General features: G+C 54.9%; 1 protein-coding gene across 2 annotated transcripts in view; it reads right to left on the reverse strand.

Annotated features, from left to right (window-relative positions):
- Positions 1–20089, reverse strand: part of EFCAB8 (EF-hand calcium binding domain 8) — a 55498-nt gene that overhangs the window by 21351 nt on the left and 14058 nt on the right. Inside the window, exons 5-16 of one of the 2 annotated variants that reach the window (XM_032858886.1) lie at positions 18927–19030; positions 16510–16645; positions 13499–13604; positions 13209–13293; positions 12558–12682; positions 10149–10222; positions 7610–7740; positions 3578–3645; positions 3085–3236; positions 1521–1658; positions 948–1061; positions 366–593 (exon numbers count right to left, since the gene is read on the reverse strand). In XM_032858886.1, the coding sequence (XP_032714777.1) occupies positions 366–593; positions 948–1061; positions 1521–1658; positions 3085–3236; positions 3578–3645; positions 7610–7740; positions 10149–10222; positions 12558–12682; positions 13209–13293; positions 13499–13604; positions 16510–16645; positions 18927–19030 (1461 nt within the window). Of the gene's footprint in view, positions 1–365; positions 594–947; positions 1062–1520; positions 1659–3084; positions 3237–3577; positions 3646–7609; positions 7768–10148; positions 10223–12557; positions 12683–13208; positions 13294–13498; positions 13605–16509; positions 16646–18926; positions 19031–20089 lie in introns of both variants that reach the window. The other variant, XM_032858885.1, reaches the window with a different exon arrangement.

Raw genomic sequence — 20089 nt, forward strand, 5'->3', positions numbered from 1 at the left:
CCGTGCCATACCCACACGCTCTCTCTAGAATGCCGGCAGATATTTCCGGAGCCGGAGTGAGCCTGGGGCTCACCAGCCCTCTTGCTAGAAGTGCCGTGCGGAGCTCTCGGACCCAGACTCGGGTAAGGCGCGCTCACAAACCCAACGAGAGTAGCTGGCACTCGCAGAGTGTTCAGGAAGGACAGGCAGTCTTACCCAGTTTCACTTGGCAGGCCAGGACCCACAGGCTCAGGGAGGCATGAAGGCGGGCCATCGATGGGCATGGCCTTAAAGGGGGGCTTAAACCCAGGGCACCCCAGGGTCGGGAGCGCTGTGCTTCATGGCTCCTGTAGCACCCCTGGCCCTGATTGACAGAGCGGACTGACCTCCAGATGGTCCGGGTTGGGGAAGACCAGCAGGCATTCACCAATGGCGTAGTTCCACATCTTTATGGTTCCATCACGCAAACCTGTGAGCAGGCAGCGTTCAGACTCGTCCAGGCACATGGTGGTCATCTCCATCTGCTGGTCGCCCGTCGCGGAGAACTGCATGGTCCTCCGGCCTGTCGCCACCTCCCACACACTCACCAGGCTGCTCAGGCAGCCGCTCACCACCTGCGGGTGAGCACAGAGCTGGGGCTCCCGGATAGGACAGCGCCCCCACTCCTGGGGGTGGCCCCTGCCTGTCATGGCAGCTCCCCGAGAGGCCCGGCAAAGATGGGTATCCAGGGCTTTCCTCTGCTCAGAGGAGTGAGGCCATCCTCCCACCAAGCGGTGGGCCTCCCGTCCCCACCTCAGGCCGCCGCTCCCCCCTCAGGGCTGATTCCCATCCATGGGCCACATACCACCAGGCGCTGTGCTGACTGCTCCTTGGATACAGCCCTGGACACATCAGGGGGGTCTGGGTCCTGCCTCAGGGCCCCTGGCACTCCTGCCAGCCCAAGCAATGCCTGGCTCCAGCCCACTCACCTGCTTAAAAATCTTGCTGTAGAGGACGGCGCACAGGGGTAAGCTGTAGGTGGTGCTCTTCTCCCCTGCTTTCCCAGGCCTCTCAGTCTCCAAGTACCCTTTGAGGATCCCAATCTGTAGGTGAGGAGGGGTCAGGCAGCTGGGCCGTCAGAAGGGCTCTGCCTCAGTGACTGGCCCCAGCGAGAACCTTCCAATAAATCGCAGCACCAAACGTCCTGACTGCACACAGACCTGAGCCCAGTGATGTCCCTTGGCTCCTCAGCCCGCTGGCTGATATCTCTCTCACATCTTCTCCTCCGGAGTCCAATGTCCCTCATAACTCCTGGGAAGCTTAAAACCTCCATCTGCTGTCCCCTCCTCCAGGGAGCCTTCCCTGAACACCCCAGGCTAAGGATCCTTTCTCTGTGCTCCAAGGAGCACCTGGCATGCATCTCCATGCCAACACTGAGCATTTTCTACTGACATTCTCTGTTCTCCTTCTACCTCCTCAGTTGGCTGAGGGATGGGGCTGGTCTAAGGAGTGCATTCCTGGCACCTGCCCAGCAGCGGGGGCTCACTCCCTCCTGCACTCACCGAATAGGTGCTACAGATGAGACTGTCTTCATTCTTGTGGAAGTAGATGCTGGTGATGGGACAGTTCCCCAGGGCAAAAAGCTTCCCGCAGAAGGACTGGAGGCATATGTATTCCAGCATGTCCCACACGCGGATGTTCTGGAGTGGGAGAGAGATGCTGCAGGGGGCCCTTGGGGATGCAGTGGGTACCTGAGGCCTTGGGGCATGAGGAGGGCCCACAGCTCACGGCGGAAGCACTTCCCACACCACTTACTGCACAGACGCCAACGGTACCACCGAGATGCCCTCTAATGCTCAGATGAGGAAACTGAGGCTCACCCCGCCCCCCACGACCCAGAGCCTTCCCCCAGGGCCTCCACCTTGCTGGAGCGGCTGCCCCTCAGTGGTGAGGATGAGGACCGAGCAAGACAGCACGAGCCCCTGCAGACCCCCAGAAACTCCCCCACCAGCCTCCCTCAGCTAAAGCCAGGCACACACACAGTGGCTACCCACACGGTCGCCAAAAAAGCCCACCTGTCCCCACAGCAGCCTCCTCAAGTTCATCCCAAGGTGAGGCCCCACAGAAGTCCCTCTGGATGCCCACTGCTTGGAGCCACCAGCAGTAAGCAGGAAAGAGCATGACTCCAATCCATACCTTGCCTCTGCCCATCACCGCCATGAGAATTTGTGCCAGCCTGTCCCGGTCCCCTGACCCTCCAGCCTCAGATCCTTCAGCAGAGGCCGTTACACCCAAGTGTTGGGGCCACTGGGAGAATTCCACATAATAGCCAGCGTGGGCTGCATTGGGGAGATTGGCCTGGGTGACCCAAGGGTCCTGCCAACTCTCAATCTACTGATTCCCAGAAGACACAAACATGTGCCCTGAAGGACACCTGGAGGCATTGGCTGCTGCCCCACATCAGCCAAATCGCCACCGCCAAGCAGGTGGGGCAGGGCCCTGAACTCAATCCACGTAGAGATGCAAAGTGACAGGCCTGGAACCAGGGAGTCCCAGGTGCTGGAGAAGCTCCAGTCAGGCCCTGAGAGCCAGCACAGCTGAGAAGAGGTCCCTAGGAGAGCTGAGGAGCAAGTTTGGGTCCTGGGGGAAAGGGGAGGGCAGGGGAGTGGCTCACAAGTGTTGTACGCCCACTACATGCCAGCCACCCCATGGCCGCTTCACCGCCCGCCCTGCTCTAACCCTCTCAACAACCCAACCTGTGGATGAGGGGACTGAGGCTCAGAAAAGGAAAGGGCCTTGCCCAGGACAGCAGAGTAAGAAGCCAGACTGGGCTGCATGGGAACCCAGCTCTGATGGATGGCTCAGAGTGGGGTGCGGGCCTCTACCAGGGGCTGACAGAGACCACTGGCCCCCTCATGGTGACTCCACCTGGGACAGCCCTGTCTGTGCCCTAGACCAAGTGTGGAACCACAGGCAGGCCAGCCACACTGTCTCCCTGGGCCTCAGGCTGCCGCCAACTGCTGGCGCCCCACCTGGCCAAGCTAGATGGTTTTCCCAGGGCCAGTGTCTCTGCGGGGGGACGGGCACTGGTGTGAGCGGAAGAGCTGTGCTCCCCGAGGCCAGCACCTTGTCCTTGGAGACACTGAGGAGGATGTTGCTGTTCTTGCTGTTCACGAGGATGTGCGTCACGGAAGTCTGATGTCCCCTCATCATCCACACAGGCTTTTTTAAGAAGAAGGGGTTCCACAGGCGGATGAGGGGGTCATAGCCACCGGTCACTGGGGTCAGAAGAATGGGTGTCAGCCACGGGGGCCTACGAGGGGACCGTCTCCTGAGACCAAGCCTTGACCAACCCCAACCCAGCAGGCGCAGCAGATGGGGGGCTGAGGATCTCATCTGCCCCTTTGCTGCCCCTTCCCCTCCACCTCCTCCATCATGCCAAGCAGAGCGTGTCACCACCCAGGTGCCCACAGGCAGGGACCAGAGTGCCAGGAGAGGAGACCGGCCGGAGGCCGGACCCTGCAGTCCTCCCCAGCTTTGATAATCCCCATGTCCCCAGCGGCATTCACCCCAGTTCCATCAGGCCTGGGGCTTCTGGGGGGACATGAAGATGACTTACCCATTAAGTTCTTGTCTGGGCAGTAATCAAAGCAAAGAATCCCTTTTCTCAAGCTCAGCACCGAAAACCTACAACAGCGAAGGGGGAAGGCGGCAGGGTGGGAGCAACGGCTGCAGGCTGCCAGGGAGAAGCCATCACTCTCCACCCAAGGAGAGGGGCAGCCCCAGCAACCCTGTCTGGGGCTCACCCTGCAGCTAAGTCGGGGCCAAGCCCCACAGGCAGGGCAGCTGCCGTGGGTCTCAGCCCCAAACCAGCAGCTCATGGAGGAGGCACCCCACCCACCAAAGCAGGAAAAACTCCTTACAGCCTGGATCCACTTAATTTAACCTGACCCTCGCTTCAACCATACTGAGACAGGTGTCCCCCCACTCGTGACACAAATATTTAAAAAGAAGGGGATTCCAAGGGCCAGGGGAAGGGGAGCTCCCAGGTGCTGTGTCCCTGCCTGCTTTGTGCTGCTTCCTGGGCTGGGGGCTATCTTGTGCATCACCGAGACGCCCCACATAACCCTAGAGAGTATCATCAGCCCAGTGCCACAGGGAGGACATAGAAAGCAGAAAGTAAGGAGTTGGCCCAAGGCCACAAGGCTGGCAGGATGGGGGCGTCAGGATTCAGACCCAGGGTGGGCGTGGCAAGAAGAGGCAGGAGGCTCAGCGACCAGTGCTCTGGGAAAGGAACAGGTGCAGCCGGGTGGATGGGGGCCAGGACGTCCAGGGTGACCCAGGCAGGGGTCTCAGGAAGGTCAGGCCCGAGAGTACTGGAACCTCCGTGCCTTGGCCTGTGCTGTTCTCTCTTTATCCACACATCCTGCCTTGCCAGCTCCTTCTACTCAAACTCCCCCTTCCCAACTCTACTCAGAGGCCCCCATTGCCAGGGACCCCGGCCCTCTAATGCAGCATGTTCTCCACTGAATCTACTCTCCCTTCCACTGCCAGAAGGATTCCTCAAAAAACTGAAACTTCAAGAAGAGCATATCAAATACATGTATTTCATTTATTGTCAAACCAGATATATCTCCCTCCGTGCATATAGGCACAGAGAAATCTTCTGGAAGGATAGTCACCAAAATGTCACTAGAAATTATTTCAGGCTGATTCACTCACGCAACAAAGATTTACTGGCATCTCTACCTTCCGGGATTAGCAGGGGCATACCCCCTGCCTTCATGGAGTTTTCCTTCCAGAGGGAAACAGCAGGAGCAAGCAAATGAACAGAGGGACAAAGGAGAGGGACATTTGCACACTGTGACAGGTCCCGCAGGGAAATAAACAGGTGGCTTTGACAGGGTAGCTGAAGGAGACCCATCTGCAGAAGGCTGCTGTGCAGAGAAGGGACCAGAAGTTCAGAGAGGACACAGGGAAGAAGGCTATGGCAGCCGTTCAGATGGCTTTGACTCAGTGGTGGGAACAGAAGTGAGAGAAGAGGGGGAAGGCAGGGGAGACACTGTGGGTCAGTCCACACACCCAGCACAGGCTCCTTCCAACTCCAACCAGGGTCCTCCTCCCAGATGCACTGCTGGCGGCAAGCCCCTGAAGAATCCAGCTCCAGCTGGCTGCCAGGGAGCCCAGCTCTCAGGCCCACAGCGCCTCGAAGGCGGAGGCTGACTCTGGAGGCAGAGTTTGGGGGTGTCAACGCCAGACCCCACCTGTGGAGGCCATGCCCTAAGAGGTCCTTGCAGGGAACTGAAGACCAGCAAGCAGGCAATGGTGCCACCTGCTAGTGAGCCAGTAGACTGCATGAAGACAGCCCGAAGGGTCTGGGCGCTCTCATGTGTGTGAATACAGTCTCCAACCTGCCCCCAAAGTCCATCTCAAATCCCTCCACCTCATCTCCACTGGCCGATTTCAGGCCTGAATTATTACAATGGTGTCATCCCTGGAGTCCCTATCTCCACAGCGGCCCACACTGCTTGCCACAGAGCAGCCAGAAGAATGCTCCCACACATCAGACCACACCGTTCCTGTGCTCAAAACCTGAACACTTGTTTATATCTCTTACCAGATAACTGTAAAAAGATATGTTAGAGACAATCGGAGGGAGATTAACTTGGACTGAGTACTATTGATATTAAAGTGTTATAGTATCTTCTGTGTGTTTAAAATTTTCAGTGACGAAAATGTTTTTAAAAATAAAAACAAAGAAGAAACAAGGGCATACCAGGCAGAAAGGAGTGATTCAAAGGCCCTGGGGCAGAAACATGCCTGAACCACAAGGGGGCCACAAGGGGGCTGGAGTAGGAAGGCAGCAGGGACAGACCATGGAAACGCTCATGGCCAGGATGAGGTGACCCTTTAATGTCCACCTGCCACTGAGACCCAATAAGCAAATAAAATAAGCTGAATAAAACACGTATCACAGACACGAGGTAATACTACCACCAAAGCAGAGAAATGAGCCTCTGTTACAAATCAGCTCCAAGCAAAATCTCACCATAGCACCTCACTCGAGGCCCAGAAGTCACAACTGAAGCTTCCCCACAGTATCTGGCCTTCTCCGGGGCCCCTCCTCCACCCAGCAGCTGGTTCCAAGGCTGGGGTGGGGATGTGCACAGGGGGCTCTGGCTGACAAGACACTGGAGTTACAGTGAGGCCTGAGGCATGTCCCCTGCCCAAACGTCTCAGGTTTCCAATCTGTAAAATAAGGAGCTGGACAAAATTAGCCCTCCCATCCCGGGATCAAATTTCCCTCTGGAAAACAACCTGGACAGGAAGGGACGGGCAGAGATGGGGCCTAAGTGGCCCTCAGCCTTCCCGCTGTGCCTCACCCAGCTGCTCCCCCAACACAGGCTCCCCCAAGAAGATGTGGCTCATGGTTCAACCTACCCAGGAACAAAATGTCACAGACCTGAAGGGTCTGCGGGATAAAGACCTGCGGCAAGAGGAAAACAGCAGAGGCAAGAGGGAAAAAAAATCCCTCAGGAGCAAATACCTACTGTGAAATGCACAGTGAAAGATACACATGAGGGGTGCCTGGGGGGCTCAGCTGGTTGAGCGTCAGACTCTCGATTTCGGCTCAGGTCATGATCTCGGGGTCGTAAGATCAAGCCCCGCGTCTGGCATGGAGGCTGCTTAAGAGTCTCCCACTCCCTCTGCACCTCCCTACCCTCTCTCTCTAAAAAATCAAATAAATAAAAATTAAAAAATCATTTTTAAAAAGGTACAGAGAAAGCAATAGAAGTGAGACATTTAAGAACGGAGTGAGACAGTGGGGATTGGGCGAGGGAAGGATTGAGGCTTTATTTATAATGTTTTACTTTTTTACAGGGTCAACCTATGTATGTAGACTTACTAGGGTGAGTAATCACTGATCAGGAAGGAAGGGAGGGGGGAAGCGAGAAATCTAAAATCCACTCTGAGCTAGTGGAACCTGGAATAAAGGAAAGAGATTAGAACCATCTCCAAAGACTAAGTGCCACCAGTTAACAGCCACACAGTCAGCCCTGTGAGGGAGAGAAGCCCCACGGCCACCGCCTTCTACAGACGAGGACCCTGCATGAGGGGCACAGAGGTAGAGCAGCTCACATTCATTCCTCCATTCAGAAAAAACTCTTCTGGGGCGCCTGGGTGGCTCAGTGGGTTAATCCTCTGCCTTCAGCTCAGGTCATGATCCCAGGGTCCTGGGATCGAGCCCCGCATCGGGCTCTCTGCTCAGCGGGAAGCCTGCTTCCTCCTCTCTCTCTGCCTGCCTACTTGTGATCTCTCTGTCAAATAAATAAATAAAATCTTTAAACAAAAAAAAAAAAAAAAAGAAAAAGAAAAAACTCTTCTGACTGCTTACGCTATGTGCCAGCTTCTGTGCCGAGTTTTACATATAAATTGATGGATAAAAGAAGCTTGTTGTATCATTAAAACCACACTCCATAAAAGTTCTTATAACCCAGTGAGATCCACCAGATGCTCCTGTCCTGGGGGCAGGCCCACTCTCAGCAGGGAGGGCCATGGGCAGCTGAGGGGAACCAGACCTTCCCACACACTGTCACATCCTCCCCCATCTGGCCACCCCAACTCCAGCCTGGGGAGAGGTGCTCCTTACTTGGGGTTCTCTTGGGCTTTGGATGGCAACACAGTCAGCACCAGAGAGGACTTCTCAATGGCCGAGCAAGAGGCCACCATGTTCAGCTGGGGGATGAACTTGACCTGTTGGCACCAGTTGGGATGGAGAGCCTGGGAAGAGAATGACAGCAGGAGGGGCTGGCAGGGCCAGGAGATCAGGACCTCTAATGCTCTCTAATGATGGCAGCTCTGACATGGTGACAGGGCTCCCCCGTCGCCCCCCATCCTCCCCATCCTAGCCTAGTCCTGGGCCATTCCCTGTCAGTGAGACAGGTGAAAAGCTCCCACGTCTGCTACCATGGGAACTCTTGATTATAAGCTAGAGGACAGGTGAGGTCAGGTCCATGTGACAGCACAGTCTGTCACCCCATCCCACACAGAAGAAAGCATGGATTGGAGGCGGCCCACCCCGCAGTCCCTCTTCTCCACAGGGAGCCCTGCCCCACCACAGCCCTCTGCGTTTCAGGGCACGACTAGGAGTGTGTGCAAATGTTATCTGAGCAACAAGAAGCTGAGACCCAGGAGTCCTGGGGGCGGCCTGACTGCACAGGCCCCGAATTTTCGAGCTCCGGTTCCATGGTTTAGCCCCGTGCTTGGTCTCCCAATCCGGGGATTCTCCTCTTCAGGACAAGGAGGAGAGGGTTGTCGGGCCCTGAGCGAGGTTCTGCAGGCACTGCCTCGCCGAGTGTGTCTCACAGTGAAAGCACAGGACGGAACATGGGACACTCAGCAACTGGGGTGGAAAACCAAGCCCAAGATGAGATCCCACAGAAGATGGAGAAGAAGGTATTCGTGAGTGACTTTCCCCGAAAGGATCCCAGGGAGACCTTAAGTGCCTGTCCTTAGGAACTGTCAATCCCATGAGAGTGACAGGATGAGAAAACAATGAGTGGACAACACAAAGTTGGGAGGTGGTACACTGTGACAGTGTGATTGGAAGTAAGAAATGTATATTTGGGCTTCCTGACTATTTGTGGCACAAAGCTCCTAAAACCCCTGGAATTTCCTAAGTGATGAGACTAAGGTGTCTTAATATTTGTAACAAAGCTCTTTCAACCACACCTGAGTTTACATTAATGGGGTGACTTTGGAAAGCCCCTAAGGATGGGGACTCGTGGCTAGGGGAACCAACCATGAGATTGGAGGACTGGAACTTTCAGTCCCACCACCCCCTCCCCCACTCCAGGTCCCTGGGGAAAGGACAGGAGTACAGGTTGAATTGACTGCCAATAGCCAACAATGTAATCAATCATATCTATGTAAGGAAACCCCATAAAAACCCAAAAGGACAGGGTTCAGAGAGCCTCTGGGCTAGTGAACATGTGAAGGTGGGGGGTGAGCCTTGCCCAGAGAGGGCAGGGAAGCTCTGTTCCCCCTTCCCCATACCTTTCCCTACACAACTCTTCCCTCTGGCTGTTCCTGAGTTGTATCCTTTTATAATAAACCAGTGATCTAGTAAGTAAAATGTTTCTCTGAGTTCTGCAAGCCACTCTAGCAAATAAATCAAACCCAAAGACAGGGTCATGGGAAGCTCAGATTTATAACTGATGGGTCAGAAGAACAGGGGACAACTTGCACTTGTGACCAGCCTCAAGGGTTGGGGGCAGTCTTGTGGGACTGAGCCTCTGTGCTCAATAACTGTGGCACTTAGTCTTTGGAGATGGTTCTGCATCTTCTTTTATTCCAGGTCCCACTAGGCCAGAGTGGATTTTAGCCTAGGATCTGATGCTATCTCCGGATAGATAGTGTCAGAACTGAGTTGAACAGTAGGTCACCCAGCTGAGGTCCAAGAATTGCATGGCGGTGTGGGAAAAACACATTGTCACTGGTGTCAGAATCCTGTAAGTGTTGCGGTGTGAAGGGATAGAGGCAGGGGCAGGCACGGGGCTGGTCCAGGTTGGCTGGTGAGGGCCCCGAAGGAAGCAGAGAAAGAGGTATGTAGGAACCTAGGGAAGAGGACAGAGTGTGACAAGACCCTGAAGTGGTAAAAGGCTTGGGGTGTTCAGTGAACAGCAAGGTTGCCTGTGTTTCTGCGGCAGAGTAAATGAGAAGAGACGGGACAGGCAAGATGGGGAACAGGCCAGGGGCCAGGTCACCTCATGCCCTAATGGGCACAGTAAGCCCTTGAGATTTTGTCCAAACACGATGAGAAACTATGGAGGGATTTTGAACAAAGGAATGACATGGCTGTTTTAGCTCCGAATTCCTCTGGCTGCCGAATGGCATAAAGCAGTGCATGGAGTAAGGAAGTGCAGACAATCTAGAAGCCACTGCAGCCACCCAGGAGACAGAGAGATGTTGTCTGCGAGGGCCAGGCTTGAGCAACAGAGGTGATGAGAGGGACAAGTCCCGCCCACAAGCCACAGGATCCAATAGCTGTCTCCACCTGCTCTCAGTGACCAAGCCCCAAGGCCTAAGACTGAACCCATGCGGAAAATCTACTTTCTGTATTGATTTTTGAGTGGTGTGTGTGTACAAATAATTACCATGGTAATGGGCCAAGGAAAGATACAACATACCTTCAGCTGGTAACTCCTGTACAAGGGGGACTTTTCATTTAGGAGCTTCCGTGCAGAAACTTTGGTCCATTGATCTGATAGGAGAGAAAAACCAAGATCCACGTCACCAGCCTCCTGCCTCCACCAGACCAGCAAAACCCCAGAGGACACCTTGAGTTGTTTTGCAATTCCTGTATGTCTCCAAAGGCTTTTCCATCCAAATGCTCCTTCGAGCTTTCCCGTGTTCTGGTGGGTTCGGTGGGGTTAAGTCAGCACCCAGAACACAGACCCAGGCAGATAAACACGGCTGCCCAGAGTCAGCCCCACATCTCGGGCTCTTCCTTCTCCACACTGCTATCTACACAAGGTGGTTCTCATTCAGGGAGCTCCAGCTCTGCTGGACTGGAGAACCATTTAGGACCACAGGCTCTACTCTTTCTGGAAAGGATCATTTGGAAGTTTACCATCATGCTTCAAACGACATGCTCCACCTTGTCCAGCAAACACAAGTTCCAAGGAGAAGCATCTAGCAAGTGTGCCAGAGCGACCGCCCTAAGCACAGACTGGCCCTTGAGGCGTTAAAAGTCTCCTGGCCTCTGAAACCTCCCATGGCCAATGGCCAGGCTAGAAGCCTCCAGGGAAAGGCCCCTGGCACAAGCAGGAATGTCTGACACAGAGAGATGGAGCCGGCAGTGACAGGGGCAAGCCTGGGTCTACCTGCAGAGCAGGGTTTAAGGAAGTGGGTCAGAAGGACTGGGACAATCTGGGCTCAAGTCTGAGAGAAACTCCCAGGTAAAATGGAGAAAAGGGAGGGGGACCTAGGGGCTTACGCCACGCATTTTACTCCTGCAAAGTCCTCAGCCCCGTCTGGCAAGGGAGTCCCCAGGGGTGGAGTGATGCTGAAGGTGGGGGGGCCCCTGCGAGGGCATGGGAGGGAGGAAGCTTAGCCACGGCTGCACTGCAAGCATGTCTGCCCGTCTGCCTCGCCCGTGAAGCTGGGAGGGCCCCAAGAGGTCAGGGGAAGAAGTCACCGGGCCCTAACTGTGGCCTCACACTGCCTGCTCTCCTTCCATCTTACAGAAAAGCCATGAACTGATCTGCTCATCCTGTTTAATAACAGAGGGCTTAAGCAACTGGCTCCAGGTCACACAGAGCTGGGCTGTCCAACTCCTCCCAAGTCAACACACTGGGGGGCCCACCTTTGTGTGTGAGGAGCCTTTAGGCAGCATTGGGTGTGGAGGGACTTCTTCCCACACTCCAGCTTCATCTGTACCTGCTCTAATCTCCCAACACGCAGCTCAAAGACCACCACAACCTGCCACGCCAGTCCCCAGGGTGGCATAACCTGCCCCCACTTGGCTGAGGCAGGGCAGGCACGGGGCGGGGAGGGGAGGGAGGGGGTGCTGCTGCGGATGAGGTAGGAGTGGGGCTGGCCCAGCCCTCTGCTGTATCCCAGGCAGGGTCCATTTCCTATCCGGCCAGTTGGGGGGGTGTTGCTCTGTGGAGCTGGGCAGGTGTCACCAAGGCCTGGGAGCCCTTGGAGAGCATCCTGCTCTGAAACTCTGCTCTGGTGTCCTAGATGGAAGGGGAGTGGGTGTCCCTGTGGGCCCAGGGAGAGCCCCAGGGGCCCTGATGGCCCAGGGCCTCCTCTAGATGGATGTGAAGCAAGCTGGAGGCCTGACACTGTGCACCAAAGACTCTAACCCGGACAGAGTCCCTTGGCAGGGCAGCCCCGAACAGCACTCTGCAGTGGTCATTTTGGGGTACAGCCCAGCCAGAGGTTAAGGTTCAGACGCCGGGGCAGACTGCCTGCTTCAGGCCACTTACCCTGTGGGCCCGTGCAAGTGCTTCACCCCGAAAACACCCCTTCTCCACCCTTAACAGACTAACAGCAGCGGTTCCCTGCTGGCAGTGGGCAGGGGGACAATAGGCGGCCCTGCACCCAGAGCAGGCAACTCACAGCCACCCGGAGCCCGCAGGACTTTCTGTCCCCCCCACCTCCCCAAACAAAGGCTGCTCCCAGCCAAGGAGAGCAGAACCCTCCTCCCCACCACAGAGAAAGGTCACGCTGTCACCCCAAGACCCAGAGGGAGTGAGCGGCCTCCCCAGCGTCACGCCGTTGGCACAGGCTCAGTCTCGCTGGGATGAGAAGGGTCCTGCAGCCACTCCCCTTACCCTCCCCTGTGCAACCTCCCGCCTTCTCAGAGATTGCCCGTCTCCTCCCTCAGCCCCCTATGGCTCCTGCTGTCCCTCATCACCCCTGTCCCACAGGCCACCTTGAGCTGAGCACATGGCCACATTGCTATCTGAGCTTCAGAGAAGCCAGGGGCTCCTGAGCTGGGAAGCAGGAAAGAGAAGAGCTCCTCAGGGCAGGGCCGGGCCATCTCCCCCACAACCTTCCACCGTCCAATTCCCCAGCATCTTAGCTACCCCATTTGGAGGTCCTGGGCAGGATTCGGGGGTTGAACAACCCATGGGTCACATTGTCAGAGGTGAAGATGATGATGTTGCCTTTGGTGTCCCCGTAGCAGAACACACCTCTGTGATAGTCAGACCTGAGGGGAGGTGGAGACAGAAGAGGCTGGGTTGGGCCCACCAGCTGCGACCCTCCACCCTCCCAGTGACCTTCCTCCACTTGGGAGCAAAAGCAGTTCCCACACAACTTTCCAGCCTTGCCCTCAATAGCTGACATACATGGGCCCAGCAGCCCAGACCCAGATCATCGGTGAACCAGGTCCAAAAGGAATCATTATTTTCTTTTAAAACCCAAACAAATGAGTCCCTGGTCCTCCAGATGCTCATCATCAACCCACCCCTACCAATGGACCATGACATTCCCAGAGTCCTCAACCTTGGCAGGACACACCTCTGCTAGGATTCGATGGCTGACTTGTTCAGGGAATGGGAGGAAGAGGGCTGATGACTGAGTGACCCCTCAGGAGGGGCAGCTTGGTGAAAAGGACACAGGCACACAGAGTGGGAATCCTTCCAGGCCTGCTTTGAGAGAGGCTTTCTGGGAGTCCCAACCCTCCTGAGTGATGCCGCCACCAAGACAGCGCACCAGCCTCCCCTGAGACTCACCAGTAGTCCATGGCCAGGACACAGCTGTCCAGATCAACGAAGGTGAAGGCCCGGACACAGCTATGGTTGCTAATATCAAAGAACTCTGGGGAAGAGACAGAAGGGGAGGCATGCGTGGAACCCAAGCCCCAGTTCCCAGCCTTGGGGGTCTCTAGTGACAACATGCAGCATCGGCTTACCAGCTGCAGCACCCCATACCCACAGTCAGCTTGGTGACAGGCCTCTCCAAGTGCAAATGCATGCCCCCTCCAGTGGCCGAGAGCAGGCCTGGGGAGCCATCAGGGACTCACCTATCTTCTGATCAGTAGATGCAACCGCGATCAGGTTCAAGTTGTAGAGACACACCATGTCGATGACCCACATCTCCAGGTTATAGAGCTGCTGGATCTGGTTAAGCTGGCCAGAGGAAGAGCAGAGGAGATCCAAGCTGGGGAGGCTTGCCCAGCAGGGCACACTAGATACATGGATCCTGTGAACCCTCTCCTGCCACCCCAGGCCCTAGAGCCAGCCATAAACCTGGCATGGAGCGCAGTGCTCCCACCAACTACTGATGGGAACTTGAAGAAATTTCCTGATTTTGAGTCTCAGTTTCCACATCTATAAAATGGGCTTAAAGAACACCCATCCTCACCACCCCTTTTTAGAGCCATTTGACACACTCATCAAAGTTTTAAGTATTTTTTTTTAAGATTTTATTTATTTATTTGAGAGAGAGCACTAGCAGGAGAGGGGTTGCAGAGGGAGAAGCAGACTCCCTGACATGGGGGCCCTGAGATCATGACTTGAACTAAAGTCAGACACTGAACTGACTGAGCAACCCAGGTGCCCCACGGGTCAAAGTTTTAAATGTGCATAGTTTGTAATCCCAGGATCTATTTCCCACGTGCTCATGGAGAAGTGTGTACGAGGGCAGGCCCCGTGACAGCAATAGGCCATGACTGCTTGCAAAGGACAGTGGATACAAATCCACAGCACAGGGCACCCCCTGAAACTATAAACGAGGGAAGTGTGCACCTGGGATTGATTATGAAATGGAAAAGCAAGGAGGAAAGCAGCACCATCATGTGCAGCCATGTGTATATTAAATAGAAAGGGGTGGGGGATGTGCATACGATCTAACCATAGAAGGCCACCCCAAAACTGGTGATAGCAGTTGCCTCCCCTGAGAGAATCCGGGTCTAGGAGAGGGATACTGACTTTGCATGGACTGTCCCTCTGCCTCTCTGACTCTTTCCCTCACACCAGTTTTACTGAGATATAATGGACATAGAACATTAGTTTTTGCTTGTTTTGTCTGAATCTTGTTACCATCTGCGGATGTCACCTGGTTCAAGGGGTTTATGAACAAGAAGTCATCCTGCCAGGTCCGTGAGGTGCCCTTCCACGCTCCACTGCCAGCATTGCGTGACAGCCCTGCCAGCATTGCGTGACAGCCCTGCAGATGGAATCTGAGTGGGCATCCCAGGTGGGGAACCCCACACACAAAGGCATGTCAGTAGGGAAAAGAGGCGGCCAGCCCGACGGGCCCAGGGGCAGAGAGGATGAGAGAGGACTTCAGGGTGACCAGCTAAGGAGCTTGTATTTTACTCCCGGAATGAGGCCATAGACTGGGAACTGAAGAAAGCAGGGGGAGCGCCATGTGAAACAGAAGGGAGGGGGGGCTTCAGGCCACTTCTCTGGGTGGGTATGCTGAAGGGCCAGCAAAGGCAGGGGCAGGGAGGGGACCGTTGCATCAAAACTCAGACATACTGAGAACACAGAGGCTGGTGCTGGTGGCTGGGCAGTGAGGACAATGGGCCAGGACCCCCGGCCACCAACACACAGCAGAGGGGATGGGAATGCCCATCACCTCCATGTTCCTCCCTGAAGCCCCTGGTCCTAGGGAGCTTCAGTGATGTGTCCAAGGCTGCACAGCTGGGAAGTGAAGCCCAGCTCCCCTGCTTGTAAACCAAAGGGTTTTCCATCCACATGACTATGGCATGCAGTGGGTGTTCATGGAAGGCCCATGCTGGATCACCCGTGCCAACATCTTCTTGCCTAAGCAGCCCCGCAAGGAGGAATGCCGGGCCTTCTGGGGAGCCTCCCTCTGCCCCTCTCAACCCTCCGAGACATGGCCTCTGAGGGGTGCTGTGGTGACAAAGTAGCAGCCATAACCAACAGTATGTAGCTCAGGCTGTAATGTGCCCCCCCAACACACACACCAAAGCAAACACAATGAGAAAAAGAGAGCAGAAGGTGCCAGAAACCCTAGCCTCGGGAACTTGGGTGCTAGTCAACCTTGGTTCTGGGCTACCAAATACACCCGAGTCAGTCACCGGACCTCCACAGACCTGAGCTGCCTCCCTACGCAACTGAGAAGGGACCAGACAGAACCCTCCAGCCCCACAGGACACCCCCTGATGCATCTGTGAAACACTGCTGTTTCACAGGCTTATGAAAGCCTTCCTGCTGCTGACGGCCTTCTCAGTAAGCCTTCCTTCCCTGGGGAGCTGCACCTTCCTCATTTGCTGGACGATTCTGGCCTGGCCTGGCGACATGAAGTGCACAGCCCGTTTTCCTGAGTATTGTCTCACTTACTGCACTTGGCCAGCAGCTGACAGCACAGACAATGATGATGCCAGCTTATATTTGTCTGACACTCACTGTGAGCCTTGCCCTACTCTGAGTACCATCCGGGTATTATGTCATTAAATCCTCCCAGCAGCCTGAGGGGGTTACGATGACCCCATTTGACAGACGAGGAAACTGAGGCACAGAGAGCTATATACTAACTGTCCAAGGTCATAGATCTAGAAGGTGGCAGTGTTGGGTTCTAAGGAGGACTCCAGAGCCCAGACTCCCAACCACTGTGATTTCCTGCCTGGTCCAGGTGAAGGATTCGAATCAGCAGCACCTGGTGATGGAATGGTTGTGACAGGGAAAGGAGAGGGGGCTGATCTCTAACACAGGAACCTTAGTGGGTGATGACACCACTCCCCGAGATGGGGCCCAGGAGAAGCAAGCCTGGTGACCAGGGAGGGCTAGAGCGACATTCTGTTTGGACAAATTGGGTGTAAGTTTTCTGTTGGATATCCAAGTAGAATGGACACCCAGATGTCGTCCTGCTTACAGAAGACAAATGTGAGGGTCCCAGTCCCACAGTGAAGCCAGAACTTGGCCCCCGGAGCAGTGACTGCAGTCACTTATACCATGAACCCCATGCCTGAGCGCACTCAGAGTCCGTGTCACCTTCCCTATCTGGGTACAAAGGCAAAGGCTCTCCGACCACCTCCTGTGTGCTCCACAGGTGGGCCCTCCTCACCCTAAAGGAGTTAAGCAGCGAGAAGCCCTCAGACCAGATCTGCAAGATCCCGTCCTTGGTGACTGTCAGAAGATGCCCTGTCTTCTTGAACCGCTGCATTAAAAACTGCACCTTCACAATCTCACATCCATGGTTCCTGTGGAAGGTGACAGGGAGAGAGAAGGACTCAAACAAAAACAGAATGAAGAGGAGGAAGGAGAACGCAAACAAGGGGAGTTCCCCTCACGGGCGCGCACACCCAACCCATGACTCCTCCAGGCGGGCTTCTCCTGTCACGCAGCCAGTCAGCTTCCTCGTGATGCGACAGGATCAGGGGAGGCAAAGAATGGAGGTCTTCTGCAAACCTTCTTTTTTGAGAAAAATGGTCTACAGGAGGCGAGTGGAGGGGAGCTTGCCCCTGAAACTTTCATCATAACAGGTTCTGGCAACTCGGGGTAGAGAAGGGAGTATAGCCCAAGCACGAGATAAAAGTGGACAAGGGACAATGTATCCCACAGAGCCCCATGTACCTGACTCCTCCTCTCCAAGGCCAGGACCGGAGCCCAGCAAAGGGCTCCCATGGCAGGCCTGGCCTCGCAGGACGCCACCACGCAGCCCTCCAGCAGGCTACAGGGATGTCGTCTTTCCTGCCCCAGGCTGGCTAAGCTGGCAGGCTTAGCTGGCTACTGACAGGAGCATTATTTTGACCCCTGGACACAGCACAGCATGCACTCACCCACCTGGTGTTCCCACATCTCCAGGCCCTAGCAGGCAGATGATGTTACCTCACCTCAAAGGGACCCAGGGAATAAGATTTTGCCTGGAGTTTTGTCCTGACTCTGTGCAGAACTCAAACTAGAACCTAGGTACCTCGATCCCTACTCTAGCCAGAGCCCTTTCCAAATGTCCCTGTGGACGCCATGTGACCTGTGGCTGAAGGCTAACGCACGCTGCTGTGAAATTCCACCACTGAAGCAGTCCCAAGCAGAAGAGAGAGTGAAGGTGTGTCTGGACACAGCTCCTCTCCCACCCACCGCCACCACCATACCCACCCTTCACCCCTGCGGCCCACAGTGCTGTCTGGTCTGCCCTCAAGCATCACTCCCAGGGCCACCTGTCACGTCAGGGCCATGTGACCCAGAGGGGTCTACATGACAGGTGAGAGACAGGGGAAGTGAGAGGAGCCCTCTGGAAGTGTTACCCCACAGGGACAGCACCTCCACCTGCCAAGACCGCAGAGGCACCCCGGAGGGGGAGTTCAGTGATCTCGGCCCAGGTTCAGGAAAGGGGGGCCAACTTATAAGATGACCCTTTCATGAAGGTAATTAAATAGTACATGGCTACTTTCTCTGCCAAGCTGGAAATGCTCTCTGGACTTGAAGGCTGAGCAAACAAATAGTGGGAAACAGAGACAGGCTTCTTGACATTTTTGGTTCTGGACCTTGAAACACTCTTGGGAATCTAAATGTCCCAAGGAAATAAAGACCTGCGAAGGCTTGGCCGCATCAAGCAAAATTTTCAGATCATAATGTATGGTTATAAAATCCTTCATCGTTCATATTTACTGGCTATCCCTCAATTGAATCTTGACCAAAAGTCTTTTAGACCAGCCCTTTCCTGGTTTTCATTACACCATCTCTCTGAGTCTCCAGATGCTCCAAGGCAGAGACCACTTCTGGTTCACGGTCTTCCCCAGAGCCTGCTCTGGGGGTGGTCTGAGGACAGACCCAGCCATATCCACTCCTAACCACGCCACAAATGCCAGCCACCAAGCGCTGGATGGCAGGACGAGCTCTCTGCTCTGGGCAGGAGGTGCACAAACCCCCACATGGCCTCCGGGAAAGGGACTCCAGGAAGAGGCCTGGGCCACTGGCTGGACCCCCTGGAGGGCTTCTGGTTCTTAGGGAGTTCAGAGGGGCAGGAGCACACAGAGCATGGCACAGAAAGATGAGGTGAAGGTCCAGAGGGCACGGTGGGGAGGAGCCGTGAGGAGCAGCAAACAGGCAGAGTCAGGAGGGAGTCAAGGCAGGGACAGAGACACATGCTCCAGGAATGACCAGCAGCCATGTGCGACTGAGGCCTGGTGGGGCCTCCAGGAGCAGCTCCCCATAATGGCTGTTACTCCCCACCACATGAGCCATCTGTGCCCTGTCATCTGTGCCCCAGGCCCACTCAGCACCCACAGTGGGAAGAAGCAGGAGGAGCAGCGCATGCAGCAGGGAGGTTCAAAACAGGGCAACCCCACAGATCTCATTTGACCTCTCTGAACCTCTGTTTCCTTGTCTGTAGAGTGGAGACACGTCACCCCCCTTAATGCTCAGGCTCGCCTACAGTCCTGGTGGCCCCACAAGGAGTGACTTAAGGAGGGGCCCTCGCTCCAGGGTCAGCCCCACCTTGCTCACACACCTCCCCCTTCCGGCCGGGGTGAGGCTCCTTACAGGGGTATGATCCTCATGGGAAGGTGGAAGCGCAGGCGGTACTGGCTTGTTTGCATCTTTTCCTTTCTCTGGAACTCCCGCATCATGTAATCCACATACTTCTGCTGTCTCGGGAAGAAACGCCAGGCAGGACAGCATTGGCCAAGCTGTCAGAGTCCTGGGCTTGGGGAACCCACGCCTGGCTTCCAGGCCCTCCCCCATCTTTCCCAGCTCCTTCCAAGGGGCTCTCTGGAAACTATGTCCTGGGGCCAGCCCAGGGGAGCAGCCAAGCCCCTTTACACATCTGGGATGTGTAAAGGGCCTACCAGCAAGTAGATAGCATCACCTCCCTCCTTCATGCCTTTCTGTAATACTACGTACATCTCCGAATCACTGCCACATCTTGTTCAAATCTCTTTATCCACCCCCACGTTATGGATAATAAGACTGAGGCCCATAAAAGTAGAGATGAGTTGTTCCAGCTCATCTAACAAGTTAACAGCAGGGGAAGGCCGAGAAGCCCGGCCAGAGGGCAACTCTAGAGTCTTCTGACGCCTCATAAAGGCCAAAACAGGCCACCCTATGAACCTATAAAGATAGTGGGAGTTATTAATATCACTGTGTAGAGGGGTGCCTCGGTGGCTCAATGGGTTAAAGCCTCTGACTTTAGCTCAGGTCATAATCCCAGGGTCTTGGATCGAGCCCCACATCAGGCTCTCTGCTCGGCGGGGAGCCTGCTTCCCCACCCCCCCCCACCCTGCCTGCCTCTCTGCCTACTTGTGATCTCTGTCAAATAAATACATAAAATCTTTAAAAAAAAAAAAAAGATCACTGTGTAGAGAGCAGAGCATTCTGGAAACATGTTTATTGTAGAATATTAGGAGAAATGAAAGAAAAAACAAAATAGAATATATGCCTAAGCCGAGGGGAGGAATGACAGAGTACTTTTAACACACGGGCTCCTGGGGCAAACTCCCCAGGTCTGAAGACTAGCTCAGCTGCTAACTAGCTCTGTAAGTCTGGGCAAGTTTCTTAACTTCTCCATGCCTGTTTCCCAATCTGTAAAATGAAAGTAAATAAGAACACCTATTCTGTAGGATTCCTGTGAAGTTTAAGTAAAATGGTACATAAAGTGCTTAGAACACAATGCCTGGTTAAAGGCTAGTTATTATCATTGTTGGCAT

The sequence above is a fragment of the Lontra canadensis genome, unplaced genomic scaffold, assembly GCF_010015895.1.
Source record: "Lontra canadensis isolate GAN:19392208 unplaced genomic scaffold, GSC_riverotter_1.0 scaffold16, whole genome shotgun sequence".
NCBI classification, from domain to species: Eukaryota; Metazoa; Chordata; class Mammalia; order Carnivora; family Mustelidae; genus Lontra; species Lontra canadensis.